The sequence below is a fragment of the Ylistrum balloti genome, unplaced genomic scaffold (genome assembly GCF_031769215.1).
Source record: "Ylistrum balloti isolate Yb309-2 unplaced genomic scaffold, AGI_CSIRO_Ybal_v1 Utg372334, whole genome shotgun sequence".
Taxonomy (NCBI): domain Eukaryota; kingdom Metazoa; phylum Mollusca; class Bivalvia; order Pectinida; family Pectinidae; genus Ylistrum; species Ylistrum balloti.
In genome coordinates, this window is record NW_026783072.1 from 1 (window position 1) to 17,476 (window position 17,476).

The following is a 17,476-nucleotide window of genomic DNA, read 5'->3' on the forward strand; positions in this document are numbered from 1 at the left end:
ACCTGTTAACCTTCGTTCTTATGTCATGTCTAACTAAAAGTACCGTCCTGTTTAACCTCCTACATGATGTCATGTCTGGTTTACATTATAATGTCATTTTAACATTGATTGTAATGTTGTGCATCTTTATTTATGTAAAGCCTAGTCCTTTTTCTCTTCCTGTCTAATCTCCAACCTGATGTCATGTGTAACTTCTGTTGTGATGTCCCTTTTGGCCTATCTTCTGATGTCCAATGTCCGTTTCCGTGTAGTGTCTAACTACCGTTTTCTTGTCACGTCCTTGTGTTAAGTTCAACCTTTTCTCGTGTCATTTTGTACATCTGTTCATGTCATTAAATTTTTTCTTGTGCCTAACCATCTTCTCATGTGATTGATACCAGGTGACATGCTCCCCTAAAATGTACCGAGATAATTTAATTTTATAAACTAATTATGCATGAAGTAAGAGATGGGGAAATGCAGTGATGTTCCAATCATACATTCGTGATTGAACTTTGTGTACTAACAGGCTATAATATGATGTTATGTCATTTCCAGTGCTCGTTTGGTGCAACCAATTTACACACTAAACGAAAATGTTGAGTGACTGTGTGGGCAGATGGTACTTCAAATTTCAATTCAAAACAGGCTCTCTTTGTAAATACAAAGGGCAAGGGTTAACCTTGCTGAAGACAAATCAACGACATTCACAATAATACAAACTGGCTTTAAAAATCTAACAGTCCCAAGTTATGCTATATTATAATTACAAACAAAAACTCAAGGGTAACAATCACGTATTTGTTTCCCATATTCTCTTCAACTGTTGCAATAAAAAGTATTTCAAGTATGAGAAAAGAAAATAGACTTTTTTCTTAGATGCTTTCAAATAAAGAATACACTGCAATACATTCTACCATACCATTTAATCATCTACAAACCACATGTAAAGGGAGACAATCGTACAAAGTAGTCAAACAACAATTTTACATGTAAAGGGAGCTAATCCCTTGCTGTTAACAATAAATAGTGGATTAAACTTGTTTAAGAGAACGATGACAATTGTAATGCAGATAATATACGTTAATGATTAACGTCAACTTCCATTCATATTTACAACACTTGCAGTACTCCAACAACCACCAAAATTGGAGAAATTTTAGTTTTAGTGTTATTTTCAGAATCAAAATGATCAAAAATGTTCTGAACCCACATCACTCAAACTCTCACCTCACCACATAAACAAGAGATCCCAGAAGGATCTTGGCGCCCACCATTGTTTGATCTTTATATGTTCTTCAAATGTTGGATCTTATCCCTTCTTTTCTCTGATTTTGCTCTTAGTGTTAAGACATTCAAACATTCCTTTGCAGAAATAGCAATAATTTTCACCTACCAAATCCCAAATGGCTACCTGGAAGACATTTTATTTCTTCTGATCAGCCAAAAAATCAAACGAGCACAAGGAAAGACCAAACGGAGCATACATGTGAAATTTGAGATATATCCATTCAGAACTTTTTAAGAGATGACAGTAACAATCGTTTCTAGGTAAAATCCAAGATGACTGCCTTCGGTCATTCTGTTTTTCCGATCAGTGCCAAACTCAATCAAGCACAACCAGGGACCTAATGGAACCTATACAAGAAATTTGAGAAAGATCTATAGAGTAGTTCTATAGAAATAGTGATAACAAACGTTCAAAGTCAAAATCCAAGATGGTCACTTGAGGGTCATTTTGTTTTCTTGTCATCAATTCCAAAATCATACAGGCACAACTAGGGATCAAGGAAAAAATACACATGAAATTTCAGAAAGATCTTTGCTGTTATTTTCAAGGAATAGCGATAATAAACTTTCCAAGTCAAAATCTAAGATATCCCTCTGTCGGCCATTTTGTTATTCTGATCAGTCCCAAAATCAAACTGTACAACTAGGGACTAAGGAGAACCTATATCTGAAATTTAAGAAAGATTCATCACATACTTTTCAAGAAATGGCAATAACAATATTTCAAAGTCAAAATACAAGATGGCCGCCTTTTGGCAATTTTGTTTTTCTGATCAGACCCTAATTCGAATGAGCACAACTAGGGACTATGGGGAACCTACATATGAAATTTAAGAAAGACCCATTAAAAACTTTTCAAGAAAAAGCAATTACACACTTTCAAAGTTAAAATACAAGATGGCCACCTGTCAGCCATTTCGTTTTTTGATCAGACCCAAAATCAAAATGGGCACAACTACAGACCAAGGGGGACCTACATATGAAATTTGAGAAAAATCCATCTCTTACTTTTTAGGAAATAGTGATAACAAACTTCATTGAAAAAATCCAAGATGGCCACTTTTCAGCCATTTTGTTTTTTCGATCAGGCCCAAAATCCAATGAGGCACATCTAGGGACCAAGAGAAAACTACATATGCAAATTGAGAAAGATCCATTCCGTACTTCTCAAGAAATAGCAAAAACAAAAATTGTTTATGGACAGACGGCAGAGGACAGATCACGGATGCAGAGTGATTTAAATAGCCCATCATCTGATAACGGTGGGCTCAAAAGAGAGATAGAAAGAAAGAAAGGAAGAATAAACAAACAAGTTAAAAAAAAATGTTTATTTTACAGAAAGCTGTATACTTTTAGAGCACTTAAACACATTCATTGAAATTTAAATACCAATTTTTTATCTTAAATATTCTCACATAATGAAATATGATCCATGAAAACGACTTGCATATGACAAATATCTACAAAAGTGCTGATGATAATGACATTCAGTCAATGAAGAAGGCAAAAGTATTATTAATAAAGTTCTAGTACAAGTTGTATATCATGTATCTTTCCGTAAATATAACTGTTTACAGTATATCATGAATCTTTTTGTTAATATAACAGTTTACAGTGTATCATTGATCATTTTGTTAATATAACAGTTTCTAGTGCTTAAAGTTTCATTCTGTTATTCCTTTTGCTTTATATATGTGAGTTTCTGGTATATTACATGTATATACCTGATTTCAGTATATCATGATTATTGACTTAGATATACTAGGTAGAATTACTGTATCTTTTGATAGGGATTGCTTTCATGATTCTTTCATACCATTAGAGAAAAAAGTTAAGATTCTAACATTTAGAAATTTACATAATGCACTGACATGGATTTCATTAGTTATAGAACATAAGACAGAATTAGCATTTAGTATTTATATAATCTGTGAAAACTCTAAAATGTTCTATTCACAAATACTTGAAGAACAAAACTGAGTTGGTCATATCACAGTTGTGACTTGAATATAAATTAACAACAAAAAATTACTTCATTAACTTGTGAAATTAATTTTTCTGCTTTGTAATCAAAGATACTTGTACATGTCTATTACAAGAATTCCCTGATTGCTATACATGTCAGCGATGACAGCTTAGAGATTTGTAGAGGACTGAAGACCCTTACTGATAAGAAAGGCCTCTTGTGTGGGGTCACGCCCAAGGAAGTTCCGCAGCATGTCAGCAGCATCCTGGATAACAGAAAATATAGGCACTATAAACCTTGTCTTGAAAAGCCCTACTTCCACGGTAAGTTATCTTACTATTACAAAATTATCAAAGTACAATACAATATTCTGTAAAACAAAAGATTTGTCCATTTATAGTAATTTCTTAATTGTTTTTTTAAAGCAAAATATCACAGTATTGTAGTTATTACTTAATCTCTTCAAAAACAAATGTATGAGTAGAACATCATATTTATTAATGTGATTCAGCAGTTTACTTCTCAGTGTGAAGTCATACTACAAGGAACTTTTACTTTTATACTACAAGTGTAAAAAATAATTAATAAAAAGAAAACAATGAATATATCAACAAATGAATACATATTTGTATTTTATCAAACAACAAGAGATTCCATAAAGATCTTAGTCTCCATCATTGTATGATCACTATTGTTTCCTGTCAGCTGAATTATTTCCCTTCTTTTCTCAAGATTTTAATCAACACCTCTATAACATATCAATAAGAGTGATCAATAAAAAAATGAAAAAAAATGAAAGGTTCGAACAAAATTAGCTTTTCTCTCAAAAAAAACAAACAAACGGAGAGACCACAGATGAAGGGCAATTTGAACAGCTCACCATCTGATGATGAATGGCTAAAAAATGACATGAAATATATGGTCCTTGTCAAGAGTTTAGTGATACATCTATAATGCACATCCTTAAATAAAAAGGTTCAAACAAAATTAGCTTTTCTCTCAAGAAAAAAAATCCATAAACTGAAGAAGTTAGTGATAAGTAAATGATGAATAAACAGTAGAGTAGGTATAGTTCTATAATGACTTACAATGGAGCCACCAGGGCGTAGAATATATTTCTTGTAGTCACCTCCAACCTTGGGGCTCATGATACCCTCCTTCCTGAACCGTGAGTAGAACATATCCATGCAGAAAACCTCGCTCCACTGAAACAGATGTATCACACAACATATGTTTACCAGATTTATTGTGATCGGGAAATTAATTTGTTAAAAAAAATAAATAAAAGTTTCGATATTTTAGGTATTATCATCTTTAATTTTTACATCTCCTGAGAAAGATCTAAGAATGTAATATCAGAAATTACCATTATGATAGAAATTTATATGCAGTGATGATAATTAGAAAACTTGTATTTAATTATAAACATCATCCTTAGAGATGATACATCTTAATTCTTTTATAAGTGACCAATCAGAGTGCTTTTTCTATTCACTGCATGGAAACCTGCCAATATCTTTATTCAGATACAAATGAAACAAAGATTGAATAATTGGTTGTTTTGTTAACTTTTTACTTTGTACCACCAATGATTTCATAAAAATTCACAAATGAAGCTGAATAGGGAGGTTTACCAATAATATTACTTGAATCAGACTTTTTATGAGAAATTGAAGGCCTTAGCTTATTGACATCATTAGAATAGAAGTTCTTGTAACACAACCAGTAGACGATTATAGTGACTACACGGTCACCTTCATCGGACAAATGAACAATGTGGAGCATACTTGTGCTGATGTAGTATGACATTACTAGTCTGAATAGAATATTCCACAATAGATGAGTACCACATATACTTACCTGTTACTCACTTTCATCTTTACCATGAAATATTCTATACTGAAATCTATGTTTCAATGCACTAGAACCACACCCACCATTTTGTCAAAACTGCATGTACAAGTATGTTTCATACCAAGTATCCATAGTACTGAGCGTCATATCCTCCTGCCAGATGACCAAATGAAGCAGGCATATTAGTTCCCACTGTCGACTCAATACCTAGAATTTCCTTAGAAAGACTGGCAAACAATGTAGCTGTATCAGCCTGTAAATATACGTCAAATGTATATTAAAAAAAAATGATGATGTCAGCATACTACACTTCAACAGAAGTAAGAAAAAGACATGAAACACTTGTGTGTTTCAAAAGGAGAATACAGAAAAAGAGATGTCATAATTTTTACAATGGATCACCATGGGAGTTTTTCTCAGGTGACCTAAGATGACATACAATATTTATTTGCTTCAATAGAAAAAAGACAATATTGTTGTTCAGTTCAAAGGTAGACAAGAAAGAGCAAAATGATTTTATAACACTTTTCTCACACTTCAATCACCTTGGTATGTTTATACACATCAAATATAAAGATTGTATCTACAAAAATTGTATTTGTCAAAATGAGATGAAATAACACCATGTCATACAAGATGCTTCATATTATCAGTGTAGGTTACGTATGTTCATCATCAATAAAAATTATCAGGATATGAACACAACTGAACTATTCAATATATAACAACAATGACAATAGTATTGTCATTTTCTCTATTTCTGTTCTGCTCTGTGTTATGCAAAACTGACTGAATCTCTCTGTTCCATTTATGTCCTGAAACAACGATATTTCAAAACTGCAATTGTTTGCAACTACATACAACTAACACACTGATAGCTACAAACTAAGATTAAAATACTGAAATTACTACATTTATAAAAGAAAATCTATTCTCTCGATTTTTGCTAGTCAATTGATTCATCACACAATTGTTTCACATTGTCAAGCTTACAATCACAGCGTATGACTGACCTCTGCCTGTGTATGAATAGTTTGATCAAAGGTGCCAAGCAAGATTTGGCGAAGGTTGAAAACTCCTGCATTCGCAATGCGACTTTGGAGGAGTTTGCCGAGCAGTTCCTCTGGAATGGCACTGTTATCTTTGTAGTGAGAGGACATCCGGGACAATGGCTCCTTCTCCCAACACCAGTTCTCCAACATCTGAGATGGAGCTTCCACAAAGTCACGTTCCACGTGGGTACCGCTGTCATATACCAAAGTCAATACTATCATAAAGAACACGATATCATTGTAAATCAGATTTTTTGTGTAAAATATACACATTTATTTACATGGAAATGCAGCTAAACCCAGATGTAGCAAAATTTGTCAAACTTAAAATGCATGTTATTTTGAAATATTTTTAATTTGGTTATAAATACACATCTGAAGGTAAATTTATACAAAGTCTATGATGTTTGTAGGACATATACAATCAAAAATATGATACTATGATGCACAAAAGCTAACCAAGTATTTCTGAAAGGTGGATGGTCAAACTAGCAGTATTGCTCAGTCCAATCTTCCTAACTTTTGGATATAATTTGACCAGCTTTCTCCTGATAATGAATCCAAGTCTCCTCTCCTCAGCATGCAGTGTTCAGACAACATGTATGTGATTTAATCCAATATTTTGTGTCAATGTCTACATATGCTATTATGATGCACAACATATTAAAGAAAGGAAAAAGGTTGATAGACAGGTAAACACTATAGCTAAGTTCAATGTTCCTGGGGCTTTAATATAATCTTTGACTGGCTTTCTCCTCATAAAAAATTCAAATCTCTCCTTAGCATTTGATCCAGTATTGTGTCAATGTCTGCTCTCTAATTCTATTTCTTACCTGAACATTGCAAAGTCTGCCTTGGCACAGATCTGATGCATGACGTGACCAAACTCATGAAAGTAAGTCTCTACCTGTAAGGCATACAAATGATACAGTAGTCATGATCACACGCCCACAATCACAGGAAATAGACACATTTTTACAGGAAACTTTACCCAACATAAAAAGAAATCTTCCTTACTAAGTACTGTAATTTCCTGTGCACAGTGATCAATATAATTTTCATGGGCAATCTGCCAGTACATCCTACATGTATTTATTTCAACAAATTATTAAAATGTCTCTGTTTTAGATAAGTAAGCATCTGATTTTGTTTGGCTGTAATTGCTCCATTCCGACTAAAGAAAAATAAATTTCAAGGAAACATCTATTACTCCATTGCATGCTTCAAATTACATACCGACAGAATTCTGCCATCCCCACAGAACAAAGATTTTAAAGAATTTCCTTAATATAACATATTGGGCCCACCTGGGCCCACCCCTCCCTGGGCCACCCTCCCTCATATCACATAGTGGGGTGGGTACCATCCTGCTCCAGACATGCTGTTTATACAAAATTAATTTCATTTCCCCAATGGATGTTCCAGATCAAATTGGAACAGAATCCTAGCATTCTTACAAAAGGATTGTAAGCAGTTCCTCCATATCCCTATATTGCCACATCTCTCTTGCCCCCAGGGAGACCAATTGTTTACATAGCATTGATTCTCCTTCAACCTACGATGCATCAGACCAAGTCAGGACAGAATCCATGCATTCATACAAAGATGTAGGAATTTAAACAATTTTCCGTAGTTTCCCTTTTGGGCCTTGAACAACCAATTAGACAAAACTGAGTCCTCTTCAGCACAGAACCGAATTAGGAAAGAATCCAGGCATTTCTACAGAAGGTGGATTTTAAAGTATTTACTTTCTTTCTCATTTAGGCTTTGCCCTTTCTACCCTGGAGAGCCCAGACCTACCATTTATACCATTTTCCTCTAGGATGCTTTAGACCAAATATGGATAGAATCCTGGCATTCCTACAGAAAAAGATTTTAAATGATTTGCTAAAGTTCCTCCTATTTGGTCCCACCCCTAAGGTTCCAGGGGATCAGACCCACCATTTATACAAAATTGAGGCCCTTTCCCCTAAACATTGCTTCTGACCATATGTGGTCAAAATCTGTTAAGTTGTTCACAACTAATAGCGATTTGCAGAAAACTGATGCATGGATGGATGGACAACAGATGCTGCAGCATGCCATAAGCCCTTCAGTCCAAGTGAGCAAAAAATGTTAAACATCATTTTTTCTGACAAACATCCGAATACCTTAGCATACCTCATCATGAGTTAGTAGAGAGGGTTTGTCTGCTGTGGGTTTGGTGAAGTTGGCCACCATTGCAGCTACAGACACCTGTCTCTCCCCATCGGACTGTACACATCCAGGCTATAGAAACAAGATTGTAGTCACTCCAAATAAAAATTATGTAAAAATGTTATCTAAAAGACATAACAGAAATCACAATAACAAAGGTACCTTAGATTCTTATATGTTACCAAACACACGCAGTTTAAAAAGACTTGTTTGGGATAGAATGTAGTAAGTACTGTAGTGGTACTGTACAATGTTACATGATCTGCAATGTACAGGGACAATAGGACTACTGGGCAAAATTTGTAATTCCATGTCTCATAGTTTATATAAATTTAGAAATTACTTATAAATAAATCAGGGATATGGTTTATTTATTTTCTAAATGAGTATGGTAAAGTGTATTTCCTAATTAACCATATATCTGAAGGTCAGACACATGTAGATCTGTAAGGTACAAAGTAAATATTTAAATACATTTGTAAGAGTGTTTTGTTTACAAAGTACCATAAATGGCCAGTATACGGTAGTATACAGAATTTAAATTAAGTCTTGTGTTATTTACATCACAGATCTAATTTTTGTTGCTCTGAGCACACTGGCCACTGTCTAAAATTTTAAATTATAACCAAAGAGACTAATAAACTCCGGGTCCAGGTGTATTCTGATATCTGTCAAATCAAAAATGATCTAAAAGCTTACATACCTGAAGTCCAAAACATGCTGCATGGCCATATTTCCCCTCTCTTGGGTAAAGATCCAGGTAAAAGTATCCCAACAGTTCTCTGGATTCATTACAGGTAACACTGTACTGTAATAACAAACAATGTATTCATTACAGGTAACACTGTACTGTAATAACAAACAATGTATTCATTACAGGTAACACTGTACTGTAATAACAAACAATGTATTCATTACAGGTAACGCTGTACTGTAATAACAAACAATGTATTCATTACAGGTAACACTGTACTGTAATAACAAACAATGTATTCATTACAGGTAACACTGTACTGTAATAACAAACAATGTATTATAATGTTATACAATTGTAACTTGTGTCCTACAGACCTTACATTTACCTGGAATTGTAAATGGTCACGCTGTACTATAAAAGATTATGATGTATTATAATGTTATACAATTGTAATGTGTGTCCTACAGACCTTATATTTACCTGGAATTGTAAATGGTCACGCTGTACTATAATAGATTATGATGTATTATAATGTTATACAATTGTAATGTGTGTCCTACAGACCTTACATTTGCCAGGAACTGTAACAGGTAACATTGTGCTATATTTTCAGTACATGGTCAATTTTTACTGACTTTTCATATCAGTTCACAATATGTACATCAGTCATAAATTACCATGAAATATCAATTGTGAAAAATGTATTTTTCAATGTAAAAACAGTAACCAAAACTTTTCATCCAGTGTTCTTCTTTTACTTTTAATTATGACATAATGTAAGGATGAATTACCATGGTAACATCTTCATGCCATGCTGGAGCACCATCCAACTTCTCAAACTTCAGGCTGAGGAGCTCCTGAAATATAAATACAGAATAATGCCATATAAAGAACAATGAAAAAAGCATACTAACCAGAAAACACCCTAACCTACTTACCAAGGATCTGTCACTAAATACTGACTAGAGAACATTTTAAATGACTTACAAACTTTGTTGTGGGTGCTATGATGAAGCCCTCAAAATGAACAGCGTACCTTTTTTCCTCATGAGTCAGGCATGTGACTCATATACAGGTATTTACAATTCTGAATCACAGCTACATATATATAAAGGCAACACAATTTTAGGCTACCATTATGGCTATTGTGTTACATGGAATAGTTCTATCCTACAACCACTGATATAGAAGAAATATTACATGTAGTCTTGTCAGATAAATTTGTAAGATGACATACCTGGTAAATGTCCAGTAATCCACTGGTAACAACTTGCATAGGGAAATATTCCTTGAGTTTGTTTTGATCCACGGCATATTTCTTCTCCTCTGACATTGTCATGTAGTACTTCAAGTCCCAGTAACGAATGGTATTGTCAAACTGGAACCCATACTTCTCACACTGTAACAAGAGAAATAAGTCATCATTAGTCTGTATTCCAGTATCTGTTTGACTAGCTGGATCAGGCTGGATTGTTTATAAAATGAGGATGTACTTCTGATCATATTTTGCTGATGGACCTTGACAAAGCCTTTAAAGGTTTCCTATCACAACTGCAGGTTTGTCCCTATTTATGACTGAAATAATAAATCTAAAATGATGAGAAACTGTGTTTTTCCTCATAGATAAATGGAGCCCTGTAACTCATGCATTTCACATTAAACAATGTATCAAGGGAGATAACTCTAAACATTGTCAAACTGGAACTTAGGCCCCATTGATGTAAGCTTTTGGAACTGTTGGACTGCTTGACCTGCAACAAAAATGCTATGTACAGACTGGAACTTTGGCTGGACTGTGGAATATTTGGCAAACACAGTTTGAGGGATCCAGCTGTACCATGAAACTACCTAATTGAATATCTTCAGTTTTCAGAATTTCAGCATAAAACTGGGTTGGTGCACACCTTTTTCCAGAAACATTATGCTATCAAGTACAAGTTAATAATTGACAATATTATATTTTTGGTTCATTTTTTTATGTTCAACAGGAAATTTCGAACCATTTGAGCTTTATATATATCAGTTCCTGGTACAGGTGAAACAATTCAGGGATGTCTGATTCATTTATACTATGTTAATGGTCTATAGCCAATGCCAGAATGACAGGCTTACTGTAATCTCAATATAACCAACCACATACAGAGAAATATTTTGAACACCTTTGAGATCAGCAAATGAAAACATAATAATTATATCACAAGTACAAACACCAGTAATCCTAATACTTGGAATGGATCTTTAAGTGTCACTTACAAACATTGAACCTTATACACATTATAGGAGATGTTTTCTAACAGATATAACAAATGTAGAAGGATAGACAAAAATTTACAGCTTTAAGTACACATGCAGAAATATGCTTCAGAAGCACATCAAGTCACTTTGAGTATGTTAAACATATAAGAGAATATTAATTACAAATATGAGACCTACATAATCTCAAACTTATTGAGAATACAGGTATTGCACAAATTAGGTCTGTATAAATGGTCCATTTGGTAAGAAAAAAGGACTCCAGCAATTGTTTGCTTTAATTTCATTTTTTTTTCAATGTGACAAACTACTTTCTCAAACAACAAAGTCTATTACACTTATGACATAACCAAAGTTAACGGCAGATATGACCAGACAACATCTGTTGGAAGGTTCAGCAGGATTTATTTATTTAACTAAAAATATCTACTTTTAACTATGATTGCTGTTTTGTAACTAGATTCTGTATTCCTTAAGGAATCCATTTCCAGAAGATTACCAAAATTGTAGAAGATTTTTTACCTCATGTTGGATCTCATTTTCTTCCCAATAATGACATAAGTGAGATTTATAAAAATTACTGTTTTCATTCCCACTTCTCTCCCATCAGTTTTAACAGCTGTAAATATTGATAAACAATGTCTACTATTTGTTCTTTAGCGTATCTGTTGATGATTATTCCTAGATGAGTATCTCATGGATTTCAGCCTAGGTAAATCTTGTTTAGATAGTAGATCTTTCACTTAAGGAACCATATTCCATTGATAGCATGCTTAACAAAAAAAAAAAAAAAAAAGTAAAAACACTGACATGTCTTTCACCCAGATTGTTAGTTAGCTAAATAACGAAAGCTAGGATGCTCACACCATTACTTAACTTACTTCTTCCTTCTTGTATTCCAAGAAAAGTTTCATTTCTTCTGCCTTAAGCTGCTGTAACTTGGAGGTCAGATCCTTGAGGAAAGATGCAACACTTTCAGGCTTCTTAGCCATCCTCATGTCAAGTACAAAGGCTGCATGGGTGGGATAGCCCAACAGCTGGGCTTTCTGTTAAAATGAACATATCATTTGTATAGGAGTTGAACTGACTATGTGTTGTTAAAACTCCAAACATTGCAAAAGACTTGATTAATTTTCAATTAAGTACAGATAGAAATATTAAGAAAAAATGTTATTCTTTGTTAAAGTTTGGAAGTACTAGTATTACTTATACAAGAAAGTCACTTGATGCAGCTTTGGTGTTGAAAGACTTACCTTATGTCTTAGACGCACAAGTTCTTCCAAAATTGGTCCATTTTCATTTTTGCATCTGAAAAGCATCAATATTTCAATGTTTGTTTAATTTGGCTGTGTTACTAGAGTACAGTGCAACATAGACTCTTTAATAGTCATTTAATACTATCTCAGTGTTTTACTAAAAATATTTCCGGTTTGTAAATGAATCTAAATTACGTAATGATGAAAAAAGAAAAAGTATTATTATCTTCTATGACAATCAATCATCCTGCATAAAAAAGATTGTATATACCTGGAATTAAAAGCTGTTTCCATCCTTTCTCTGGTGGCTGGGTTCCTTGCTTTTTTCATACAGGGAAAGTAATGAGGGTATTTTAATGTCACTTTAAGTTTTCCATCATCAGTCTGAAGTCAGCAATATATATCATGATGATTAGTGGAATAAGGGTATGACAAATCCTAGACAACTTTAATAATTACTTTTATACTGCACTATATATCAGCAAAACAGTTACCACAGTAGATGTTTTAGAAACCAGGCTAAACAGGTTACACAGACATTTCTGTATTATGTGAAATTTCAAATGCGGTAACCTTGATAATGTTTGATTTTGTTGTGCACATGCTCTCCATGTACAATTTGCATAAATTATTAACAAACAAAATGATAAATAAGTCTGATTACCAGTCAATAATATGTACTGGTATGTTATTGATTTATAAGAATTTGTTTTATCATGTATTTATTGTATGATAATCACTAACCCACTTCTATCAACTTGTGATTTAGGAGACCAAGATTTATATAAAATGCCAATCATATTTTGAAAGACATCCATCAAACAACACTAAAACACATACCTTTTCTAAACTCTTTATAAAGTCTTCTGTTAGACCAGCTAGAAGTGAGAATCACAAGAAAAAAATATTGAAATAAACTTTTATCTGGTATATCAAGAATACTACAATGTGAATGTATCTGTCCTAGAACCATAATATGGATAAGAATTGAAAATGTGTTTAAAACTGCAGGTATAGCAACTCCCCTTCCCTTATTTTTCTTGCTTGCAAATATACATATCCAAAATTCTTCTCATCACTTCAGAAAAAAATTGAACTTACAAAGCAAAATTTTATGTTTTGTGTTATATTTCAAGTTTGAAATAAGCATTGTTTGAATGAAAGATATTGCTACAATTATTTCTTAAACACTTTATCGTCTAACTTAATATGTCCACGAAAGTCTCACCATTATGGGGCACTCTTTCTTTGGCCATTCATTCAATCTACTAGGATCATCATCACACTAACCAATTCACACCATTGATACTAATTGGCAGAATTATGTCTTGCCTCCAAATTTGTCAATAATCTTTATTTGTGGCCTACCTAACAAACCTTACATTGTTTAACATATGTGAGGTTGTGCTTGACATTTCAAGACTTTGTTGATAAAATCAACTCATTAAAGTGTTGTTTATCAATATGCTACATCTAAGCATTTCATCAGCAATCAATGTAAACTAATCCAACACTTTAATATCACAAGACTTGCAGGTATTGATTAATAAAAACGCAAAGAAATGAATCATTTAGTATAATAAAGTATCATATTCATTTCCTATTTGAAATTGTTTTTACCTAAATCTTCTTCAGCAAATTCCAAAACAGTGTTTTCCTCATTGCAATTTTTGCTGAAGTCTATAGAAAGTTCACTCATTCTCTTTTTGATGCTTTTAATTTCATCCTGAGTTTCTTTAGGTAAGTGAAGTCCTGAAAGTAAAATACATACACAAAAGAAATCAAAGTATGTTAATCTTTAGCCGAGAGATAATTTACAATTCAATAGAGAATAATTTCATAGTTGTAGTAAGAAATTTCTGGAAAAATCAAAATCTATCAATTTTCTGTAAGAACAAATTATCAAAACAGATGCACTGTGTTTTTTGCTTTTTTTAACATACATTACAATACTTACCATTCCTCTTGCCATACTTAATCATCCTCTCCACAAATCTTGCAGCCTCTGGTTTCAATCCATCTGATTGCTTTTCTTGGAAGTCAACAACAGAATCAAAGACATCTTTTCTCATACTGTAACAAACGAAAATATTTTCTAATAAAGAACAAAGGGAACCTATGTATGAAATATGAGAAAGATCCATTCAGTCTTTCTCAAAAAATTGCAATTACAAACTTTCATTACAAAAAAATTCAAGATGGCCACCTGACAGTCATGTTTTTCTGATCTGTCCCAAAATCAAAAGGGCACAACCATGGACTAAAAGGAACCTTTTCATGGAATTTGAGGAAGATCTATCTAGTACTTCACAAGAAATAACTTTAGAAATAACAAGAATTGTTTGACGTATAATGGATGGATGGACCGTGGACCATCGAGGCAGGGTGATCTGAATAGCCAGCCAACTAAAGATTTGTATTATGCTTATCATAAGGTTGTATGTATGTCTGTAGATAAGAATGAAATTTCCTTGATGACTTGTTGAAGCATGTATACCTGCCCACTGATATACAAGTGAACAATGAACTATCATCAAATCTTAAGAGGGAGTTACCGAGTTTGGTATCCATGACACTGAAACATATTTTATACATTTATCTTTCAAGTTTTCACCTATCTTCACTTACACCAGTGTGCACATAAAATTAATTTCTGCCAAGCATCCCTTCAGGAATCAAATACATATATGATGGATAATTCTAGGACTCTTCTCAACTGATCAAAAGAAAAAGTATGTTTCTTCAGCTAAGTGACATGGACTGTATTCAACATTATGTACCAGACAAACCCTTTGTGGGCAAAACAACCCCACGTGAAGCATCAAATAGTTACTGTAGTTAGAAGTCTGCATGTCCTGCTTGACTGCATCTGACTACTCCATGCCAACACATTAGTGAGCACAGCTACCGCTGCACCCAAATTGCTTTTAGTCCATTTTTCGTATATTTTTTCCCTCACCTCATCTCAACATCAAAGTCTGATAGCTTTTTGTCAGCAGCTACACTTGCATCACGGAGCTCCTTATTGGAAGATACATGTTGCATGAAGTCCAAATTGTTCCTCAGCACAGCATACTCACAGTCGTTGTCTGCTAAAGCCTGAATATTAACCACAGCAGAAAAAATAAATAATCCTGTCTGACCCTAATTGTAAGTGTACATGTATACAAATAATTCTGTAAATCACAAATCATAAATGCATATATCAAACTACAGGAATGAGACATTTTGTATGAGAAATAATACTTATCATGGAACCAGTCTTTTCATAAGGCATCAACATATAAAACGTCCAGGAACAACTTGTTTATTTTTCCGCTGTTCTTTTCATTGATGAACATGTTAATTATTGTTCTGACTGTTAAGTCCATTACATATAAGTATTATTCACGCCATACTATTAATCAAAGTGAAAACACCTAAATAAACTGAACACATCTAACACTGCATCAAGACTTCAAACCAAAGTGCACAATACCTTTGCAACATTTATTATATATACACGAGTTGACAGGTGAGGTGGGCACCCATGATCAAACGTTTTATATAAGAAATAAGAGTCATTATGGAACTAGTCTTTTTTATGGCCAACGTTTTGTTATCTTTTTCATTAATGTTCTTTTAAATGATGGTACATCTATATTATATACACTATAGTGTTCAGTCTGTTTTCCATTATTAAAAAAATATACCATATTATTCATCAAATTGAAAATAAAAACTACTTAAATTGAACAGAGTCAACATTTACATTGAGACTTCAAACGACATGCAATACCTTTACAACACTGTCATATGTGATGTTGTCTTTATTTAAGGAACCAACAGTGTCGTAGACAGATTTTGATTTCTCAATAAGGCTTATGGCTTCTTTTTCTATACTTTCGGGTGTAAGGTTCCATCTCAATTTGTGACCTGCGTAAGCTGCCATACTGTAGGAAAAGTCTTTCCTTGAGATGAATGAGTGCGCTTTAAAACAATGCGCTAAAACTAAAATACGCCTCTCCGGTAATGTTTGCTTGAGCACGCACCGGTACAGTGACAAGCAAAAGACTGACATGAGGATGCATCAATGTCAAAAGAAGTCTTTAATCCAATCATTATAACTGCGTTCCCAAAATGCATACAATTGACTCGGATGATAGATTCTTATAATATTAAGAATGGAAATAAAAACGAAACATACTCGTTCATCCGTCTTTGTAATAGTTGATTATAAAGCTAAACATCGTAGTGTCCGTTACATATGACCAGAGACATATATAACACATATATACGTCTCTGATATGACCAATGTACAAAATATAATAAAATTTGAAACTCTTATGAGTAGTAAAGCATTATCATACTACTATGCTTTACTAATCCAAAGTGTTTATACTTTTATTGCTATTTTTATAACCATTACGTGTGCCGTTTAAAAATCTAATAATAATAATAATAATAAAAACTAAATACATAACTCGGATGTTGGGGATGTTGCAAATATTACTGATATTTGAAAGAAAAAAATCTAAATATTAATACAAGTATGCAAGGAAATACACATGTATATATTAGTCTACTGTAAACTTAAGTGTTTACTCATTTTAAAATATTGATAATGTATGTAGATAAAAAATACATTTCCTCTTGTAGATTTATGAGGTTTCATTCAAGTAGGTACATACACATCAGTTTTGCTAACTGCATAGAATCAAGAATTCCACAGAGTGAGTTTTTAACTTGAGAAAATATGATTGATTAAATAATAGTATTGATATCAAAGCTAGACTCTAGACTCATTAGATGTAACCTACATGGGTTTGTTGGGTTTAAAGCCCCGTGGACAGCCAGGGTCATTTTCAGGTGGATGGGTCTCCTTGTACTTAAAAGTAGCTGGTGGCTACCACGCTGAACAACATACGGTAGGGCCGTCACATATTATCCTTAG

The 17,476-nt window shown here is 33.3% G+C and overlaps 1 protein-coding gene across 1 annotated transcript; it reads right to left on the reverse strand.

Annotated features, from left to right (window-relative positions):
* Nucleotides 1-2,616: 2,616 nt before the first annotated feature.
* Nucleotides 2,617-16,603, reverse strand: LOC132564502 (thimet oligopeptidase-like). Its single transcript, XM_060229156.1, has 17 exons — nucleotides 16,322-16,603; nucleotides 15,503-15,642; nucleotides 14,501-14,616; nucleotides 14,164-14,295; nucleotides 13,384-13,421; nucleotides 12,815-12,927; nucleotides 12,541-12,595; nucleotides 12,169-12,333; nucleotides 10,272-10,433; nucleotides 9,826-9,891; nucleotides 9,041-9,145; nucleotides 8,302-8,409; nucleotides 6,975-7,048; nucleotides 6,103-6,334; nucleotides 5,211-5,342; nucleotides 4,324-4,440; nucleotides 2,617-3,500 (listed from the first exon to the last, which is right to left on the reverse strand). The coding sequence occupies exons 1-17, from the start codon at nucleotides 16,601-16,603 to the stop codon at nucleotides 3,405-3,407; spliced, it is 2,133 nt and encodes a 710-aa protein (XP_060085139.1). The 3' UTR covers nucleotides 2,617-3,404.
* Nucleotides 16,604-17,476: the final 873 nt, after the last annotated feature.